Source organism: Protopterus annectens, chromosome 4.part1, assembly GCF_019279795.1.
Source record: "Protopterus annectens isolate FY-2018-M chromosome 4.part1, PAN1.0, whole genome shotgun sequence".
NCBI classification, from domain to species: domain Eukaryota; kingdom Metazoa; phylum Chordata; order Ceratodontiformes; family Protopteridae; genus Protopterus; species Protopterus annectens.
Window position 1 is genome coordinate 1010080437 of NC_056734.1, and position 22377 is coordinate 1010102813.

The 22377-nt window shown below is 47.3% G+C and overlaps 1 protein-coding gene across 1 annotated transcript in view; it reads right to left on the bottom strand.

Annotated features, from left to right (window-relative positions):
* The window catches only part of LOC122801160 (heterogeneous nuclear ribonucleoprotein U-like protein 1), a gene marked incomplete in the record, with an annotated part of 399977 nt that overhangs the window by 22033 nt on the left and 355567 nt on the right, over window positions 1-22377 (bottom strand). Inside the window, 1 exon segment of the mRNA XM_044070719.1 lies at window positions 16647-16858. Coding sequence (XP_043926654.1) covers window positions 16647-16858 — 212 coding nt within the window.

Here is a 22377-nt window from a genome sequence, read left to right on the forward strand (position 1 = left end):
GCTTCGGTATCTGTAGTCGGGGTGTGGGCCGAGGAGCCTGCGACCTCGGGCACAGGAGACACCGCCAATGAAGTGTCGTCGGTAGGCAGGGGCTGCGTAGGCACCTCGCTGAGAACCGGACCACCTGTAGTCTGCTTTGGCGTGGTGTCGGTAGAGGCCGCGGACCTAGTGTGTCGGTCCTTATCTTTGCGTCTTTTAGTCAAAACTGGAGTCGGAGTATCCGACGACATAATGTAGTTACATTTTTAGCCAAAATAGTGCTGGGCGAACTCCGTCCGACGCTTAATGGTGTGTTTGTTGAATGTAGCACAAAAACGACAGACCGAGACGTCGTGGTCTGGGCCTAAGCAAGGAATGCAGAGGGAATGAAAATCCTTATGCGGTATTTGCTTCCCACATGAAATACAATTATTAACTTTGTCTGACGTCTGAGGCAAGAAAAGTTTCCCCAACGGGCTACTTAGCTTTCAAGACGACTTCGGTTGCAAAATTTTCGTAATTTCAGGAGCTGGCCAACCGGCACTTGCGAACTGCTTCTGCTTCGGGCACCGCGTGGCAAGAAAGACTGAAGAAAATGGCGTCAGCTGCATCTTTTATACCCCTGGTGCACTGACGTTAGGGAAGAGGCGACAGCAACCGACGCCGGACCTAGACTTTGGAATTCTGGCCGACTGAGGGTAGCCTGCCAGCAGGATAACCCAAGAGTAATGACTGCAACAGTGAAACACGAACATCGTGATCAGGGCCTAGGCAAGGAATACAGTAAGAATGAAAGTCCTTATGAGGTATTTGCTTTCCACAAGAAATACAATTTACTTTCCGACATCGGTCTGGAAAAAAAAGTTTCCCCAATGGGGTACTTAGCTTTATCGAAGACTTTGGATCTGAAACTTTAACACGAAAATCTCAGGAGTCAGCCGACCGGCACTTGCGAACTGCTCCTGCTTCAGGCACCGCTCGGCAAGAAAGATGGAAGAAAATGTCGTTGGCTGCTTCTTTTATACCCTGAAGACCTGACGTCAGGGAAGGGGCGACAGCAGCCGACACAGGACCCAAGACTTTGGAATTCAGGCCAACTGAGGGCAACCTGCCAGCCAGATTACCCAAATGTAATAACTGCAACAGTGAAACACGAAGAATATCTGATGTAATGGCGTCGGTTGCCTTACTTTATACCAAGGACGACCTGACGTCAGTCCTGGAGCGACAGCAACAGACGCAGAAACACAGCCCCTGGTATTCAGGCCGGCTGAGGGCTACCTTGGCAGGGATAACCCAAATGTGATGACTGCAACATTGTAAAAACTTCATGTGGGAGGGTAGGATGGGTATATGCAATTCCTGCCAGGCATTTTGTGAACACTGGGGGCAGTGGACAAACCAAAGGGCAAGGCAGTAAATTGGAAATGAAAGGAGAGTCCAGAGAAACGTAAACATTTCTCGTGGGAGGGTAGGATGGGTATGTGCAAATAGGCTTCTTTTAGGTCCAGGTAAGTATTCTGAAGGTGGGCACTTTTAGGAACAGATTTAAGAAGGAAAGTCCAGGAGACTCTCCTTTTTGGGGAGCAGGGACAGTCTTGAGTAAAAGACTTTTCCTTCCTATGCAGAGGGGACTGGTTCTATGGTTCCCAGGCTCAGAAGGTCTGTCAGGACCTGTGGTAAGAGGCTTTTTCAGGGACAGGAAGCATCCTTTTTGGACAATAGCCAAAACCATCTGTCTTGTGGTGATGGTTTTCCAGAAGGGAGGCAGTGGTAGAGGCGGGTGGAAAGGGTAGATGGGCAAGGCAGTCACACATTACTGGGGCTTCCTCAGTCTTGAAAAGGCTGCCTAGGAGGTTGAGAGGCAGCTGGCCTGAAGTGGTTAGTCTTCTGGTTCCTCTTCTAGGTCTAGAAGAGGAGGTTCCAGCAGAGGTTGGATTACGCCTGACAAGTGGCCTTGGCAGGGTAATTTCTGTAATATTTAGGGATTGGAAACACCAACAAATGTCTGATGTCCTGTAATTCCTTGCTCTTCTTGCAGGTTTTTAAAAAGCTCTGCAGATTGTTTGCCAAACAAAATGTGAGGTCCAGAGGAGCATCTACGATCTTAAGACTTGGTAAGTGTTGAAGTCTAAGCTAGGAATCTCCTGAAAAAAGAAGCCGATGCTGCAGAGCGAGCAGAAGCTTCTGCAGCATCATAGCTGCATCCAATTGAGTGTCTGGGTACTTGGGCAACCAGAGATGGTTTAAAAGAGATGTCAGCTTTAGTATGGCAGTCAGGAATAGTGGCCAGCAAGTTAGGTGCTTGAGAGACCAAGTCCAAAGCATATTTGGTCATGTGTGTCCGACACTTGATGGCTCGGAGTTGTCAGAGTGGAAGAGGCATAGACTTTCTTACCAATCCTATCCATAGATTTGCTGTCATTGTCAGTGGGTAAGAGCCAGACTGAATGCGTCTGGATTGTTTTATCAGGGAGAGGTGCGGGGGGTTGACTAGAATTTTTGGTCATCAGGCACCTTGAAGTAGTCTGGCCACTTAGGGGTAAGGTGGCTTTGAATCTTGAGTTCTTGATGCAGAATCAAGTAAGCAGGTATGATAGGTAGGATGGCAGAAGGGGAGGGGGATTCAACTTGTAAAGCTCAAAATACCTCTAATATCAGACATTTATATCTCCCATTTAAAATATTCTTTCATTTTGGTGATAGTTTCACCAAATGTAATATCCTCGGGGGGGGGGGGGGCAATTTGGGAGGAGTAAGAAATAGATTCCTCAGAAGAGTAGTAGTAAGTTTGCTCTTCTTCTTAATCTTGAGAGGCTAGAGGAGAGAGAGAAGAGGGTGAAGCAGGTCTAGGGGTAAGCAGTGGTAGACCAGTCAGGGATGAGGCTGAGTGCTTCAAAGCCATAAAGGTCTGCATCAAGGAAGAGAAAGGATTGCCAGTCAGGCAGTCATTCTTTGGTCGACGTGGTATGTTTAGTCTTTTGCTTTTTTGGCTGGGGTAGACGTAGGCCTGGAGTCGGAATTCCAGTCGGAGGCTCAGATAAGTCTGGTCTCCTCTCGACCTCGGTAGTTGGGGGTCTGAACAGGCTCTGGGAATGTGCCAGTTGTCCCTCAACTCCTAAATATGAAGCTGGCAGGGCATCTGTTAGCGGAGTGGCAGAGGGCCTGGGAACTTTGGCCTTATGTGGAGGTTCTGTAGAGGCCTCAGAGGCAGGATCCATCCTACGGGCTAACCGTTTAAGCTGTTGGTTTTCCAAGTAAAGATTAAGAGCAGCCAGACGCCTGAAAAGGATCTTGGGAACAAACGACTGGCAAATGGAGCAGGCGCTGTGATCATGCTCCCGGCCTACGCAGAAAACATGGCTGTCATGGGAGTCTTTATGGGGTATATGGAGCCCGCATTGGCATTCACCATTTTTTGCTGACATCAGCTAAGAGTTAGCTACAACAAACCAAGTTTTAGCAATTTAAGAAAAAACCCCAATGGGGTACCTGGCTTCTTGGACGTTTGCGATGGAGTGAAGCACACTATGCTGTCGTATGGGGCCGAAAAGTTCTGAGATCAGTGTGCGCAGACATGACATTTAAGGCCCCTGGTTTATGGCCCTACATGTGACATCTACGTAGCTGCAACAGCTAAGCTGAAGCTTTTTTATAAGAGCAGAAGTTCAGGTCGCTTGAAGCGGTAAATCCCACACCAAGAATACTGCAACATAGGAATAGGAGGACATAAGAAGTTGCCTATGTACATCAAGGGGGTGAAGGGACTCTCACCATCTCCCTGAGGATTTGGAAAGGGAGGCAGGTGAGTAGCCTGATTTAGGTTGAGGTCATTAACCACTTTGGGAGTGAAGGAGGGATTAATCCTGAGGGTGACCCTGTCCATATGGAAAACTAGGAATGGTGGGGTAGCCATAAGGACTTGGAGCTCGGAGACCCTCCCGGCCAAAGTCAAAGCTACTAGCAGAATTGTTTTCCAAGTGCAAAATTTCAAGTCAGCCTTGCCACCTAGGTTCAAAGGGTGGTAAAGCGAGTTTCCAGCAAGTAGTTAATATCCCACAGAGGAGGAGTTGGTTTTCTGGGGGGTCTTAAGTGTAAAACACCCACCCTTTAGGAACAGCTTGGCTAGAAGTCTGGAAGCTAGTGGAGGCTCCATAGGCAGGCAGAAATAGCAGACAGGTGTGCTTTTAAGGATGAGTAAGATAAACCTGCCTCCAGCAGTTCACACGGCAAGACAGAAGAGGCAGGTCGCTTTCCAGCAGCTGTGTCTTTTGCCAACACCAGATAGAAAAGCTTCTCCATTTGGAGAGATACGACTTCCTAGTGTTTGGTTTCCTGACCTCCTGCAGGACGGAGCATGTCCTTGCTGTACAGGTGTCTGAAGGGAATAAGAATCCCATCAGCCACAGGGAGAGGTGGTGCAGGGATTTCCACTGTGGTGAATCTGTTCCCAGTGCTGTTTGAGTAGATCCACTGAGGAGGGTAACGTGTGGTGATTGCCCTTGGATAGATAAAGTAGGAGGAACCAGTGCTGCCTTGGCCAACAGGGGGTCACCAACAACATTGTTGGTGAATCCTGCTGAATTTTCAGTAGGACACACCGGATTAGAGGGAAGGCATACATGAATCTCCCCTTCCAAGACATTAAGATGGCATCTGTTTGTAAAGCCGTGAGTCGTGAATTCTGGAGCAACAGCTCTGGGGTTGCCTATATGTGGAGGCGGCGAACAGGTCTATCTGTGGAATATCCCACCTGTGGATCAGATCTAGGAATACCTCCTTTGACGGCTTCCATTTCTGACTGACTGAGGAGGTTCTGTTTAAGGAGTCTGCATGACAATTGTGTTGGGACGGGATGTAGGCTGCCTGGAGGGAGATTCCCTGGGAGACTGCTAGATCCCATACTTGTAAGGCTAGCCTGCAGAGGAGGTAGGGACTTTGTCCTTCCTTGCTTGTTCAGGTATCGCATCACTGTGGTGTCTGTGAAGATCTTCAGAATGCCCTGAGGAAAGGTTAAAGTACAGCTGACATTTCTTGGACACTGAAATGCCATTGTGTTTGTCTATCCACAAACCTTGCACGGTTCATGTGTCCATCGTTGTCACCCAGCCCAGATCTGACACGTCTGTGTGCACAACCTGAGAAGGGGAGGGCAACTGCAGGGGAAGACCCGGTTCAAGGCACCCTGGGCCAGCCACCACTTCAGCTCCTGGTGGAGACAGGGGAGAAGTGGGATTCTGACCTCTAAAAGGGGGGGGGGTGTTGGGCCCATACTGAGTGAAGATACCATTACATCTTCCCCATTTGTAGTCTTGCCACTGGTAGCATGGGAATAGTGGCAGCCATGTGCCCAAGAAGTTTGAGGGATTCCCTCACAGATAGGGTGGGTGAAAGGTGGGCAGACTGAGGGTGTTGGGTCAGGGAAAGCACTTTTTCCTGAGGTAGGAAGGCCATCCAGAGCTCTGTTCTGATTACGCATCCTAGGAAGACAATGTCTTGTGTAGGATTTAGTTTGGATTTGGGGAAATTTATGAGGAGCCCTAGGGACTGCAGCAGGAGATCCTTTGTGTGGGCAAAGAGGGTTTGGCTGTCTGCTGCTTGAACGAGCAGATAGTCTAGGTATGGGAAAATTTGCATGCCTCTTGTTCTGCAGTAAGCAATGACTGGGGCTAGGTATTTTGCAAATATCCTTGGTGCAGTGTCCAAAGGGCAAGGCACAGAACTGAAAATGCAAACAGCCTGCTTTGAACCTGAGGAATTTTCTGAAGAACGGTTTTATAGGAATATGTAGATAGGCCTCCTTGATGTCCAGGGTCACCATGAAGGCCTGAGGAAGGATGAGGGGAAAGAGAATGGGTAGAGTTATCATCCTGAAGGAGGGGACCTTCAGGAACGGGCTGAGGTGGGAAAGATCTAAGATGGGTCTCCATGGTCCTTCAGAAATTCTGGAGTAGAAGTCCTTCCCTTGAGCAGGGGGGGGGGGGGTGTGTGTGTGCGTAAGTTCTATGGTGCATTGGAGCAACAGGTTAAGGACCTCGGGAAGGAGAGACTACAGAGGGGGAGGTAGTGGTATAGAATGTTTTGGTGGGGGAGACATCCAAGACATGAAGTAACCCTCCTTCAAGATGGACGAAACCCATCTGTCTGAGGTCACTAGGGCCCATGCAGGGAGGCAGTGAGAAATAGAGGTATGGTGGAAGGAGGAGAATGTGTGTGTGGAAGAAATTGAGGCAGGCAGTCAGATGCTGCCTGCCCTATCTGGAAAGGCAGTGGCCTTAGGAGGCCTACGCCGAATAGCCTGTCTCCTGTCTGGTCTTCTAAACCTGGAGGGGGCAGACAGCCTAGCAGACTTCCTTATAAATTGTGTCTTGGACGGACAGTTCCTCTGAACTTTTGGGATTGGAGAGACAAGTAGATGCTTTACATCTTGGAGCTCTTCCCCTTTTTGCTGAAGTGACTAACAGATAAGCCACACTGGAGCTAAAAAGGGGCTGAGTGGTCCAAAGGATCATCCACGAGTTTGGCCTTAAAATCATCCGGTAGGGGCTGTAGACGCAGCCAATAGTATCAAGCAAATGCAGCTGACCTGGCAGAGGCCTCTGCTGCATCATATGCACACCTTAGAGAATGTTTATTGACTTGGGAGATGAGCCCAAGCAAGGACGATGGATGCCTTTGCAGCACAGTCAAGGATGTCACCGAGTTCCTTAGAAGTTTTATCCAGTAAGGACAAAGTATTTGGCCATGTGTGACTGAATTTGTAGCCCTAGGGTAGCAGAAGTGTACATGTTCTCTCACCTCTCCAAGGCCTGGATATCTTTATTTGCAGGCAGGACAGTGGTAGTAGGGAGAATATTGGTAGCCTTACCCGTAGCAATAGAAACAGTTGCTGGGTCAGCTGGTGGGCATTTGAAGAGGAATTTTTGTGCATCAGGTACACTTTACAACCGGTCTGCCCTTCTAGGGGGCAGGTAGCTGGGAATCTGAGTCCATGCAAGCCACTGCAAAAGCATCCAGGAAGGCAGGCTGGACAGGAGGAATAGGGATCAGATTAGGAGATTCCAGCTGGATAAAGTTATGGAATCTTTTGAGCTTCAGACATCTGAGCAATCCCATTTGAAATGTTCCCACATAAGATTGACAGTGTCCCCGAAGGTAAGGTCTTCCACAGGGGAGTCAGGTTTAGCAGAGGCTTCTTCTGGGGATCCATACCCTAGAGGGGAAGAAATCTGAAGAGTACAAACAGTCCCCCGAGGAGTCAGACATGGTTGGCTAAGAATAGTCTTGGGCTAAAAAGGCCAGGGACTAAGAAGAGGTGAAGCAACATGAGGGAGGTATGGGGGAAACGAGCAGGTGTTTTAAATCCTGCATTTTTTCCTTTTTCCTGAAGTGACTTAATAGATCAGCCACTTTTGCACCAAACAAGGCTGCATTGTCTAGGGGTGACTCAATAAGCTTTACCCTAACATCAGGAAGGGGCTGTAAATGTAGCTAGGAATACCTTAAAGCAGATGCTGAAGCTGCTTGCTGAGGCTTCAGTAGCATCATAACCACACTGAGTGCCTAGTAACCTGGGAGGTAAGGGCCAGAAAAGAAGACTGTGAAGCTTTGACAGCGCAGTCTGGTGCATCAGCCAATTTCTTGGAGGCTTTATGCCGGATGGCTAAGGTATACTTTGGCCATACGTGCCTGGTAATTTGTAGCCCTAAAATACAAGGTAGCAGAGGTGTAAATTTTCTTACCCAGACATTCCATGGTTTTGCTTTGTCAGCAGGAAGTATGGCAATTGTGGTAACAGCTTAGAAGCCTTGTCTGCACAGATGGAGATAGTGGCAGGGTCTGCAGGTGGGAATTTAAATGAGGTACTTGGCAGTGCCAGGAACTTTATAAAGTCTGTTAGGTCTGTGTGGAGCAGGAGGTTGATAGGAGTCTGGATTTAAGGATGCTGAGCAAAAGGCATCCAGGAAGGCAGGCAGTATTGGAGGAACAGCAGACTGGCTTGGGGAATCCATACGAATGAGGTCATAGCATCTTTTTTTGAACCACAGCCATTTCAGATGATTCCCATTTCAAATGATTTCATTTTAGAGATGTTTTTCCCCAAAAGTCAAATCCTCAACTGGGACGTCTGGATAGACAGATTCTTCTTCTGGGGAACCATACCTCAAGGGAGAAGACATCTGGGAGATACAAGAAAGTGCTTCTTCAGATGAAGATTTAGAGAGGTCTTTCTCTTCCCTCATGGTAAGATCTGAGGTATGAGGCCTAGGGCTCAAAACTGGAGGAGGAATGCTAGCAGTCCCTGCAGAGGCAGGATGCACGGTCATGAAGGCATTGAACAAGCTTTGTTTGAAAGCCTGCCAGTCAGGCATGCTTTCAGAAGAAAAGTGCTTCCTTTTTTCTTAAGGGGCTTAGCTGGAGTTGAAAGGGGGGGGGGGGGCTGGAGACTAAAGAACAGAGGGATCTGACAAACCTACTGAAAAATCACTGGTTCCCCATGGCACAGAGATGTCGGAAAAGCCTCTACAGACATGCCCTCCGCTCGGGATTGTGCAGCTTCCGTGGTGGTACCAGCTATATTCAATGCGATGATTCAGATTCCACTACCAGCCAGACGTCTGCCACAGGCTGAAGGTAGAAGCTAAAGGTGCAGCGGCAGGCCATATAATCCTGGCCTTATTCAGCGGTTCAATAGGCACGTCGAAGAATCCTCCATCCCAAACGCAATCTGTTTAAACCTTTGATTTCCTAAGTATAGGAAAGTATAGGATTTTAGCACATGAAAATCACTACGTAAAGTTTTGGGCACAAACGCCTGACAAATTGAGCAGGCCTTGTAGTCATGTGACCATCCCAAAGAGAAAGCAAAGAGACACTGATCGTGGTTGTCCTTGTGAGGAATCTGCTGGCTGTACCTACCACTTGCCCTTTATCTGATTTCTCAAATCAGACTGCAGTGAGAGCAGGAACATCTGGCATACTACTGGCGGCTGAAGTTCTGAGGGCTGGTGCATGCAGACGTCCCTTTTATGGCCCATGTTCCTTGAGCTACATCAGAAGTTCCACTGACCATATAAAGGACTGAAAACTTTTGCATACTGGCTGAAAGTACAGTTTTGTACCTACCATAAATGTAGATGTCCGATCGGTATGCATCTGCAGTCCTTACATATGGGTTTGTCCTGCCTCAGGCAGCCCTTCGGTCGGCCGGATTCCAAAGACTGGGTCCGGCGTCGGCTGAGGTCGCCCCTTCCCCGACGTCAGAGCACCTGGGGTATAAAAGCGTCAGCTGACGCCATCTTCCTCAGTTTTTCTTGCCCCAGATGCCAGGTGCCCTCTAATGAAGGCTAAATTTGGAGAGATGCAAAAATTCCAAACATGCACATCAATATAAAACAAATACACCATAATAGATAACCCCAGCTAGCTAGAATGAGGGATAAGTACCCAAGGAGTACCACAGAGGGGTAGGAGGGAGGGAAAACCTGACTGCAGATGCATACCCATCGGACATCTACATTTATGGTAGGTACAAAACTGCACTATGTCCTTCAAGGATGCATCTGCAGTCCTTACATATGGGTAGAATACCATAGCCAAGCTGGGGGTGGTAGGACCTAAGAAAAGGATGGTGTAGCTAAAATGCCCTGCAGGACTGCCGTAGCAAAGCCTGCTCTGGATCTGGAATATAAAGGTAAGTTGTAATGCTTGGAAAATGTATGCACTGAGCTCCATGTAGCAGCTTCTAAAATGTCCTTTGTAGCCACCCCTCTTAAGGTGGCTGTGGCTCTGGTGGAATGAGGTCTAATGTTAGCTGGCACAGTTTTGCCATGAAAAAAGAGTAACAGAATCGAATGCAATTCCCTATCCATTTTGAAATTGTCTGTTTGGAAATTGCTTTTCCTTGTACATCAGCAGCATATGCTACAAAGAGCTGGTCAGTTTTTCTGCAAGTCTTAGTTCTGTCCAAGTAGTAGTGCAACTGTCTGTGAATGTCCAGGGTATGCAGAAGTTTCTCTCCTTTGTTTTGTGGATTTGGAAAGAAGGTAGGCAGGTGAATAGCTTGGTTCAGTGAGACCCTGGATACCACCTTTGGCATAAATGAAGGATTGGTTCTCAATGAGACTATGTCCTGATGAAAAATAAGAAATGGTTGTACTGCCATGAGGGCCTGTAACTCAGATACTCTTCTTGCTGAGGTTATGGCCAGAAGGAAGGCAGTCTTCCAAGACAGGAACTGTAGTTCTGAAGATGCTGCTGGTTCAAAGGGAGGTAGAGTTAATTTTTCCAACATGAAGTTAAGGTCCAATGTAGGCACTGGTGGTTTCCTTGGAGGGTTGATGTTTTTAATCCCTCTTAGAAACTGCCTTAGCAGAGGATGAGAAAATACAGGTGGATCAGTGTTGTACTCTGCTGAAATTGCTGAAGCATGAATTTTTATGGAAGAGTAAGAAAGGCCATTATGGAGCATTTCTGCCAAGTATTCCAGGATATGTGGAATGCTCATCACTGTCGGATCTTGGCCCTTTGTGGTGTTCCAAGTGCGAAATCTTTTCCATTTTGCTGAATACGCCTTTCTTGTGGAAGGCCGCCGAGCTTCCATGATGATATCCTTTACTCTCTTGGATAGCTTATCCTGGCGAGGAGTCAAGGTATTTTCCAGGCGGTCAGCTGCAAGGTTTTTAGGCTGGAGTGTAGAGTTTTGCAATTGTGCTGTCTCAGAAGTGGCCATTGTGGTAGAGGCCACGGTTTTGTGCGTGACATGCTCCTTAACAGTGGGTCCAGTGTTGTCTTGGCCAGTCCGGAGCTATCAGAATTACTTTTGGCTGTTCTGTCCTGATCTTCAGTAAGACCTTGGTCATTAATGGAAGAGGTGGGAATGCATATACTGTTAAGAGTATTCCAGCTGAAAAAGAGGGCGTCCACTTTCCAAGCTTGTGGATGGTATGTCCTTGTGCAAAATTTCTTCAGTTCATGGTTGTGGTGGGAGGCAAAAAGATCTATGTCCGGCCTTCCCCACGATTGTGTTATCTGAAGGAAGGTGTCTGGGTGCAGCATCCATTCGTGTGGATCCATGGTATTTCTGCTTAGGCTGTCCGCCAGTACATTGTCTTTTCCTGGTACAAACTGGGATTGCAACTCTATATTGAGATTTAGGGAAAGTTCCCAAAGATTCATTGCTAGCCTGCAAAGAGGGTAAGAATGGGTACCTCCTTGCTTGTTTATGTACCACATAACTGTGGTATTGTCTGTCTATTGGCAGGTGGCCTTGATGCAGGAAGTGTTCGAAGGCCTCGATTGAATGCATCACTGCCAGCATTTCCTTTTGGTTTATGTGCAGGCGCAATTCTTTTTGTGACCATTGTCCTTGAATGCATCTGCCCTCCATGTGCGCTCCCCATCCATGGTCTGAGGCGTCCGTTGTAATGGTTTGGCTGATATTTGGTTTGCTGAAGGGCAGACCCATGTTTGACTGGCTTGCTTGAGCCCACCACAGAAATTCCTTTTGAAGGCATGGAATGAGGGGGATCAAAGCTTCTAGGCTGTGACTGTGTTGAGACCATAGACTCCTTGGGTACCATTGTAGTTTCCTCATATGCAGCCTTGCTTGTGGAATCAGAAGAATGCAAGATGCCATGAAACCCAGGGCCTGCAGGATTTTCCTTGCAGTCAGCTGGGTTTGTTTTGTCAGATTTCTGAAATAATCCAGTAGTTGCTCTTGTTTTTCTTCTGCGAGAAAAGCCATTTGGGTGGTTGTATCTAGTTTTGCACCCAGAAAAATTATTCTTTGGGATGGAACAAGTCTTGATTTCTGAATGTTGACTCTGTATATCCCAAGGCCTGAAGTAGGCGGATGGCATAATTCAAGTGTTTTACCAATGTTTGTTGGCTGCCCGCTTGTATAAGGCAGTCGTCCAGGTATGGGTATATTTGAATCCCCTAAAGTCTGCAGTGTGCAATTACTGATGCCAGGCATTTCGTGAATACTCTGGGCGCAGTAGATAAGCCAAAGGGCAATGCTGAGAATTGATAATGCTCTGAACCTGCAAGAAATCTGAGGAGTCTTCTGCAACTTTGTCTGATAGGGCCATGCAAGTATGCCTCCTTGAGGTCTAGAGTTACCAGCCAGGACCCCTTGCCCAGCATGGGAAGGAGTTGCTGTAGGGTCAGCATTTTGAATTTTGGCACAATGAGATTAAGTATTCAGTGCGGACAAGTCCAGAATAGGCCTCCATTGCTTTTCTTTTCCTGGGACAAGGAATAGTCTGGAATAAAATCCTTGGCCCTGTTCTGTGAGAGGAACCTTTTCTATAGCTTTCATTTGCAGTAGGTTGGAAATTTGCTTGAAAGCCTCTGCCCTTTGATTCGGTGGCAGGTTTGGCATGCCTTGTCTTTTTGGTAAAGTATGAAAATGGAATCTGTATCCTTTGTATTATTTGCAGTGTCCATTTGTCCCTTGTAATACTGTGCCAATTTTTTGAGAATAAAGATAGCTTTCCGCCCAAAGGTGCTTCCAATTGAGCCCTGGTTGGCGGGGCCAAAGTCAAGTCATTGAGTTTGTCCTTGTGCAGCAGTTGTAGGTCCTGCACTACCTCTCTGGTTAGGAGGCTGCCATTGACTTCCTCTGTAGGAGCCTCTAGCTTGCCCTCTACCTCTGGCACGCCTGTTTTTGCCTCTTTGAAATCTGTCTGTGTCTGGAAAAGACCAATTCTTAGAAGGCCAATTTCTGCTGAATCTTGGTGGTTGGACCTGGAGAAAATCTTTGACTGTTTGTACAGATTTAGCCTTTTCCTCAAATTTCTTTAAGACCTCCTGAGCCGTGGAGCCAAATAACTTTTGCTTTTCCAGTGGTGCATCCAGAAGCTTTGCTTTAACATGATCTGGCAGAGTTTGTTCCTTCAGCCAAGCATGCCTACGTATGACTGCACCTGTCATTGCTGACCTACATGAAGCTTCCAATGCATCATAACCACACTGCAAGAAATGGTTGCTAACCTGCTGGGAGTTATGTACCAGATCCTGAAGTGCCTTGCGATCTAGGGGTTCAGGCTAAGCTAGTTTTTTATGCAATTCATCTAACAAATACTCTTGGTACTGTATCATATGGAATTGACAATTTAATGCCCTCATAGAAAGAGTGGAGGAAGTATACACTTTTTTACCCCATCTCTCTAAAGCCCTGGACTCCCTTTCAGATGGAAGTGGATTTTTAGAAGTGGTGGTTGCAACCCCTTTAGGGCCCTGGGAAATAGTTTCTGGGTCAGCAGAGTGGCCCTTGTAAAGGAAATGATGCGAGTCCGGGACCCTGTAGTACCTGTCGGGTTTGACAGGGACCGGAGGAAGGGAGTCAGGGGAAATGCTAGACTCAAGTACACATCATCAATGACATTTAAAACAGGAGGAATAGCCAAAGGTCTATGCTGAGGTAAATGCAAAAAAATCCTTAATCTCTTCCTGGAATCAGAGAATTCCTGGCCCTGCCATTTGAAATGCTCTCTCATGGAGTGAAGGGTCTCCCCAAAGGACAACTCTTCAGGAGGGGAGGCTGAGAGAATAGATTCCTCGGCATCAGAATCCTCGTAGGCCGTAAAGGCCTCCTCCTGGTAGTCTGATGAGGCCTCAGATGATTCTGCCCTATCAGAAGACTGGGGATCTGTGTGCTCAACCCTGGACCTTTTGTCTAGAGGAGGTTGAGAGCCCCTGTCCGGGTGTGGCTGAGAGCCCCTAATCAAGGAAATAAGGTCCTCAGCTAAACTTAAAATCTGTGAACCGGTAGTGGATCCCTGAGGAATAGCCTTGGGAGGGAGAGACTTTGGCTGTTTAGCAGCTTTAACACGTGTAAATGCCTTTATGGACATGGATGCAGGGGGCCTGGCTGCCCCACGTGCTGGAGTAGTTTTATCTAGAGAAATGGTGTCGGATGTTTCCAGAGCACCGGTTTCAGAGGGGAATTCTATGACCGACTCAGAGGTGGCCTCTGGGGCCGAGGTTGTCGGTAGTGCGGTTTCGACGGTCGGAAGCACCAAGGATTCGGTTTCAGCTGAGACAGAGACACTCGCGGTAGGCCTAGGCGTGGTTTCGGCCGAAACCACAGTCCGCACGTGTCGGTCCTTGTCCTTCCTTTTTTTGGGTAAAGAAGTAGTCGGAAGCTCCGACGGCATATTGTAACAGTAACTATCCCCCAAAAATTCCTCTGCAAACTCTGCCCGATGCCTAAGAGTGCGTCGATTGAAGGAAGCACAGGCTGCACAGGCCGAGACGTCGTGGTCTGGGCCTAGGCAAGGGAGGCAGTAAGAGTGGAAATCCTTATGAGGTATTTGTTTCCCACAAGATAAACAATTATTAACTTTAACCGTTTGATCTGACATCGGCTGAGGCAAGAAAGAGTCCCCAATGGGGTACTTAGCTTTTTGAAGTCTTCGGTAGCTGAAAATACAGGAGCTGGCTGACCGGCACTTGCGAACTGCTTCGGGCACCGTGCGGCAAGAAAGACCGAGGAAGATGGCATCGGCTGACGCTTTTATACCCCAGGCGCTCTGACGTCGGGGAAGGGGCGACATCAGCAGACGCCGGACCCAGACTTTGGAATCCGGCCGACCGAATGGCTGCCTGAGGCAGGACAACTCATATGAAAGGACTGCAGATGCATCCTTGAAGAACATCTTAAGCGAAGCAAGAGGAGTAAACATGTGGAATACTGCAACACTGAATAGAAGGATATCCATTACCTTATGCAAGGAAATTAAAACATATCAATATCTGGCCATCTGGGTTTTACAATTAGCAGCCCTGAAAGCCAAGGTAGAGGTATTTGACCCCATGTACCCATAGCATTGCTATCCTTCTCTGAAGACAAGTTGGGCAAGGAATTTGAAGGCTTATCTATGAGGGGGAAACTACAGAAAGGTCCAACAAGATTTTAAGAAAAAAAAAAATCAGGAACTTGACATCCGTTTTGTCTTTTGGGAGCTGGAGGCTGGGAGTTGCAACAAAAGGGAAGGGACTGGGTTGCCCATTTCTAAAAGGTAGCAGTAGCTTTGCTGCATTTCTGAAATCTGCCTACACTCCACCTCAAAATGCTTCATCATATTCAAGCTCTCTCCAAAAGAGGCTTCTACTTGATAATCAGATGAAATGGAGTCATCAACCAAATGGACTTGGCCAGGACACTGCATTTGAGGAAGTGGGCTAGAGAATGGTCATCTTCAAAGTAAGATGAATCCAGAGTCATCTTAGGGGTGTTGAAATGAGAAGAGGCTTTGGAGCCAAAGTGGCCTTAAACCTTGAGAAAAATCCATCCACTCCTTCTCCCCAGAGAAAGGATTTGGTGGAGGAGGGGAACAACTTTTTTATACACCTTTTGGATGCAAAGTCCAGCTATACTAGGCACTTATTACCCTGACTTACCTAGATTAGTTTTCTAGGGATGTCTTCCCTAACCAGGATCAGAGGGATGGTCCCTAGTCCCTCAGATAAGACGATTCACAAAACCTTTGTCAGCAGAATCTTCTGCAGTCACAGCCTCAAATGCCATACCTGCCCCTCTGGAAGGGTTTTGGTAAAGAGCATCCAGGTAAGAATTGCAGGTACTGCACTTTCTGAAACCTCAGCGTGTATTATCAGAGTCACAGAGTAGACCAAGTCTTGGTCTAGGCCTTTTAAGGTTTTAAGTGGTGGAGGTACAGCCATGAAAAGTGGAATCTGCCACCTTGGAGTGGACAAGCATTTGGGACGTTTGATCTTGAGGAAAGTGTTAGAAGACTAAACCACAAGGTCTTAGGAACAAAGGATTGGTATACGATTCAAGCTGTGTAGTAGTGTTCCACTCTTTGGAAGTCTCCGTATGGGATTTGCCTACCACACTTGCACTTACCCCCCCCACACACAAGCTGGCATCTAAAACCAATAAGAAAACGGTTAAGGAAGGTTCCCCAAAGATGTACTTAGAGTAAAGCAACAGTACCAAATGACAAAAGCAGGTGACAACTTACGAAACCCTTTCAAGATAATGAAGTAGAGGCCAAAAAACTAGAAGCTTAAACACATGACAGATGTGTATCTATGTGTGAAGCAGTATCAAATACAAGACCATACAATTTGTAGCACGCCTCATCTTAGTCTCCAATATAAACTATTTTCAAATTGGATATTCTATTCTGAATACATCCAAGAAAATCAACCAAAGAAAAGGCGCTTAAAGGGAAAATGAAGCACTAATCCCAATCATTCAGCACATTAAAACCTCCTGCAACCCAGGTTGCTTGACTAACTTAAAGGGTCCTGTAATCTGTCCCCAAATTAGACAAGTTTTTAAAGTTACAACTTGGTGCATCTTTCCCATAGTGCAAAGCCACACAGACATGCCTTGGCATATTCATCTTGCACTGAAATTCAGTCCCAGCATACAGAACATTGCCTGGAAGAATATATGCTCACATGGACAGGGGGCCCCAGTGTAAATGCCACTACTTTAGCAGTGATCCAGTGACTAATCATGTTCAGCCTGTTGAAACATTTTCCAGTGTTTACTACATGCAAACTGGATCCCTCTTCAGAATATTTATGGTGTCACCAATACAAAAGCAACAGACTACAGAGAGAGTTCTTATATTTTCATTTCTTTATACACTTTACTTAAAACTGGTACATTAACTACAAATACTTACACTGGCTTGACCAAATGAGGAGCCAGAACTACCACCACCAGTGTTACTTCCATAACTGCCACCTCCACTGCCACCACTCTGGTATCCACCACCAGGGCTCCTATTCTGGCTGTAGCCTTGCTGTTGATTCCTTTGGAAGTCACGGTCGTTTGAATTAAAATCTTTGTTACTACTTCCCCAACGGTCTTCATTATAGTCATTTCGGTTAAAACCTAATGGAAAGCAAAAGTACACAGTAATATGCTTGCTCTTGGGTTAAGCCCTAAAAATGAGGGGAACATGATATTTCACATTACACTCCCTACACACGGTCATTCTGCACAGTAACTTTCAGGAACTGAAAAAGAACAGTTGTGTAAAGTCTTACCATAACCATAGCTGTCCCCCTGTTCCATGTTGCAGTATTCTTGGTGTGGGATTTACCACCTCAGGCGACCTGAACATCAGTTCCTATACAAAAGCTTCAGCTTGGCTGTTACAGCTGCGTGGGACATCACACGTAGGGCCATAAACCAGGGACCTTAAATGCAATGCATGGGTCCCTGCCCTTGTTCAGACACCATTTGGAAAATCTTTCCCATTTAGTTAGGTACGATTTTCTTGTAGTAGGTTTCCTGGCCTCCCTCAGAACTGAAAGCACATCCTCTGGCTGTCTGAAGGGAATTAAGTTTTCAGTGACAACATCTTCAAGTGTGGGTGGATGAGGGTTCCCTTTTGTTGCATCAGAAGGTTCACCTTGTGGGGTAACTTGTGGTGATTGCCCTTGGCTAGACTGTGAAGGGGGAACCAGTGCTGCCTTGGGCAGTAGGGTCACCAACAAGATTTTTGGTTTGTCTCTTGATTTTTAGGAGGACTTTCCCAATTAGTGGGAAGGGTAGTAAGACAGAAACCTCCCCTTCCAAGAAATGCTGAAAGCATCTACTCTCCAAGATAGAGGGGAGTAGGTCCTGCAGCAGGTGGTCTGCAGTTGTCTGTTCTGGGGGGTGGGGGGAGACAAACAAGTCTACTTGAGGAATGCCCCACTGGACAATGTCTAGTAATACTGCCCTGTCCAGCATCCACTCGTGTTGTGGAGAAAATGTCCTGTTTACGTCTGCTTGTTTGTTGTCCTGCGAAGGGGATGTAGGATGCCTGCAGAGACAAGTTGTGGCGTGAGGCTAGGTCCCATATCAGTAAGATTAGTCTGCACAGGTGGTCCACTTTTGTTCCTCCCAGTTTGTTGAAGTACCACATGACTGTGATGTCTAATTATTTGAAGAACACCTGGTAGTAGCAGGGGGCTGAAAGCTTTCAGAGCCAGGAAGACTGCTGTCATTTCTCTCACATTGATGTGTTTGGTCTTTAAGGAAAGGTGCCAGGTTGCCTGAACCCTGTAAGATGCCACTGTGGCTTCCCATCCTGAGTCTGATGCATCTCTATGAACAACTTGGGTTGGGAGAGTGGGCTAGAGGGGAAGAGCCAGGCTGAGATTGACTTGTTGGATCCACCAGCTCACCTCTGCCTTCAGGCAGGGTAGGAGCAAGATTTTTTGCTCCAGGGGTTGCTGGTGTTGTGACCAAAGGATTTTCAGATACCACTGCAGCTTTTGCATATGCATTCTGGCTAGTGGAAGCATAAGGATGGTGGCTGCCATTAGGCTCAGGGTCCTTAGGAATTGCCTTGCAGTTAATACTTGTCTGCAGCATGGCTTTGAAATGGGAGGTCAGGGAGTTGACCTTGTCTTGGGGTAGAAAGGCTTTCATTATGTCTGTTTTGATTCTGCAACCCAGAAAAATCTTGTCCTGCTCTGGGGTCAGGGAAGATTTTGGGAGGTTGAAGGTGAAACCCAGTTTCTGTAGGAGGGACATGGTGAAGTGCAGATGGTCAAAGAGTTTCTTTGCAGAATGCAAGTATCAGGATGTCGTCTAAGGGTAGCTCCGAATTCCCTGTGTTCTGCAGTGGGCAATGGCAGGGACCAGGCATTTTGTGAACACTCTGGGGGCAGCAGACAAACCAAAGGGCAAGGCAGTAAATTGGAAATGAGAAGAGCCCAGAGAATATTTTCTGCAGTACTGTAGAATGGGTATGTGCAAATAGGCTTCTTTTAGGTTCAGTGTGGCCATGAAAACCTTGGCTGGAATAAGTGGGAGTAAAGTTGGCAGTCACAGCATTCTGAAGGTGGGCACATTTAGAAATAGATTTAAGAAGGAAAGGTTTGAATGGGTCTCCATGGTCAGTCCTTTTTGGGGACCAGGAAAGTACAGTTGTGTACACTTAAGATAAATGTAGATGTTAAGTGTGTGTATTCACTGTTGCAGTCATCACACTTTGGTATTCGGGCCAACTGAGAGCTACCTGCAGGCAGATAACCAGAGACTTAGTACTTTTGCATCGGATACTGTCACTCCAGGACTGACGTCATGGGTATAAAACAGGAAGACAATGCCATTACATCAGTTTTTCTTGCCCCAAATGTCAGGCCCCCCCCCCCCCCCCCAAAATCGGGAGCCAAGTTATGGTGGGGAAAACACCACCAGTAAAAAGAAAATACCAATACCCGTGAAAGGGGTGAGTAACAGCCATAGAGGAGAGGAGAGGAGAGAGAGAGAGAAACCAGGGGTTTGGAGGGAGGGAAACCAGGACTGCAACAGTGAACCAACATCTACATTTATGCTAAGTGCACGCAACTGTACTATGTTCTTAGCGTTTCACTGTTGCAGTCATCACACTTGGGTTGATTCCCAAAGCTGAAGGGTGGAGGCAGTCAAGAAGAGTTAGGGCTGGCTAGTATGCCTTGCAGAACTGTTGTTACAAAACCTGCCCTGGATCTGAAAAAGATAGGGAGGTGGTAATGCTTGAAGGTGTGGACAGAACTCCAGGTAGCAGCTTCCCAGGATGCCCCTGGTAGGGACTCCTATGAGAAATGCTGTAGAGGAAGATGTTGCCCTAGTGGAATGTATTCCGACTCCGAGGGGTTGGTTTCCCATGGTGCTTGTAGCAGAAATGGATGCAGTGTGCTATCCATTTGGAAATTGTTTTGAAATGGCCTTGCCCTCTGCCCCTGTTGCAAAGCTGACTAGTAACTGGTCAGAGTTTCTGAAGGCTTTAGTCCTATCAAGGTAGAATCTGAGCTGTCTGTGCACATCCAAGGAGTGCAGGACCCTTTCCCCTTTATTTTGAGGATTAGGGAAAAAAGTTGGCAAATGCATGGATTGGTTGAAAGCCACACTGGACAGTTTAGGTATAAAGGAAGGGTTAAGTCCGGAGGGAAACCCTGTCAGCATGGAAATTAATGAAGGGTTCCACATCCATAAGTGCTTGTAGCTCAGACACTCTTCTAGCTGAAGTAATGGCCAGAAGCAAGGCTTTTTCCAAGAGAGGAATTTTAACTCTGCTGACACTGCAGGTTCAAAGGGGGGGGGGGGGGGCTGAGCTTTTACGAGAAGAGAGGTGGCTCAGTATTGTAATGAGCCAAAATGGCTGAGGTTACGTATCTTAATGGAGGACAGGCCTTTGTAAAATAGATCTGCTAACTAATCCAGGATTAGAAGCAGGGACGGCAGAGTTGTGTCCTCCCCTTCAGAATGAATCCAGCAGCAGTACCTTTTCCACTTAGCATATAATTTTCTTGTACTGGGTCTTCTGGCATCAAGAATGGATGTCCAGCATCTGCAAGCTTCGGGTTATTGGGGGAGAATTCAAGGAATAAGCCAGGCTGCAAGATTTAGGGTTTGCAGTTGCAGATGCAAAATCTGTCCCTCCTGCTAAGGGAGCAGGGTTGGGTCTGGTGTAGGTGCCGGGGTGGCACTGGTAGTCTGCGCAGGAGTGGGTACCACTGCTAGCATGGCCAGTATGGGGCAATCAGAATTGTCCTTGGTCTGTCCAGTCTTACCTACAGTAATACTAGAGAGAAGGGGTAGAGGGGGGAAAAGGCATAGATTAAGAGATTTACCCACTGAAAAAAGGGGCATCCACTTTCCAGGCCCTGCTGCGGTGATTCCTGGTGCAGAATTTGCTGAGCTGGTGGTTATATGGGGAGGCAATGAGATCCACTTATGGGGTCCCCCATTTCTAAACCAGAAGGTCGAAGGAGCTGGGCTCCAATTGCCACTTGTGTGGGTCTAGGAGATTTCTGCACAAGTCATCTGCCAGTGAGTTTTGTTTAGCTGGCAGGAATTGAGCTTGCAGATGGACTTGCATGTCCAAGGCAGTGTTCCACAGGGCCATGGCTAACCTGCAGAGTGGGTAAGAGTGGGTTCCCCCCAGCTTCTTGTGGTGATGTCCGTTATTAGAAGTTGTCCTGGAAAAAAGTAGGGATCTGAAAGCTGTCAGGGCATTCTGCACAGCTAGCATCTCTTTTTGGTTGATGTGCAGATGAATTTGACTTGGGCTCCAGTGGCCCTGAATGTATTTGCTCTCCATGTGTGCTCCCCAGGCATAATCTGATGAGTCTGTGGTTAGGGTCTGGGCAGCATGGGGTTGAGTAAAGGGCAGTCCCTTGTGGTTGCATGCTTCTGCCCACCAAAGGAACTCTGTCCTTAGGGTATGATGGGAATGACCGTTTGCAGGTCCTGAGAATGTTGACACGAAAGACTTTTAAAGTACCAATGAAGTTTACTCATATGCAGTCTTTTATATGAAATTCGCAGTATACATGAGACTATGAACCCTAGAGCCTGAAGTTTTTCTTGTAGATAGCTGGGTTCTGGTGGCCATTTGTTTGAAGTAGGCTGTCAGAATTGTTTTTCTGAAATGATGAATGCCATCTGGGATGTTGTGTCCAAGCTTGCTTCAGGAATACAAACGTTGGACTGGGTACCAGTTTTGAGTTCCTTTAGTTGACTGTGTACCCCAAGGAAGTGAGAAGGTTTTTCAGAAATATTAGGTGCTGCAACAGGAATTCCTGACTTCCTGCCTGCGCAGGAGTGGGTACCGCATGGAAGATAAAGGGTTCTACTGCCATGAGGGCCTTAACATTTTTGGCCCCTCTAAGGAATTGTTTTAGCAGGGGGTGAGAAGAGTGGTGGCTCAGTATTATGTGCTGAAATGGCAGAGGCATGAATTTTAATTAACGAGAAGGATAGACCCTTGTGGAGCACTTCTGTTAAGTACTGTAGAATACGAGGCAAGCTGGGCACCGTTGTACTCATCCCCTGTGGGATGCTAGAGTCGAGCTCAGGGAATTGACCAGGCTGGAAGGTTCAGGGTTTGAATCTGGCCCGCATGCTGGGGTGGCTCCGTATTATAATGTGCTGAAATGGCTGAGGCATGAATTTTAATAGAAGAGAAGTAAAGGCCCTTGTGAAGCATCTCTTAAATATTGAATATGTGGTAAGCTGGGCAATGTTGTACCCATCCCAAGTTTGGCTCTAGGAAGAGTACCCTTTCCACTTTTCAGCACAGGACTTAGTACTAGGCCTTCTTGCCTCCAGAATGACATCCAGCCCTTGCTTACTGGGGGATGGTATAGGGGAGCTCAGGTAATTATCCAAGTTGCAAGGTTCAGGGTTTGAAGCCGGGTGGTGCAGAATCCGACCCTCCTGCTGGGACAGCAGGGAAGGTGCCATTGTTCCAGCAGTGACACTGCGCAAGAGTACCACCAGTGTCGGCGTGGCCAGTCTGGTGCAATTTTTGTCCTTGGTTTGTCCCATTTGATCTTTAGAATTTTCGAGAGGAGAGGCAGAGGGGGAAAGGCATAAAGGGAGAGGCTTTCCCAGGTAATGGGCAGGGCATCCACTTTCCACGCTCGACT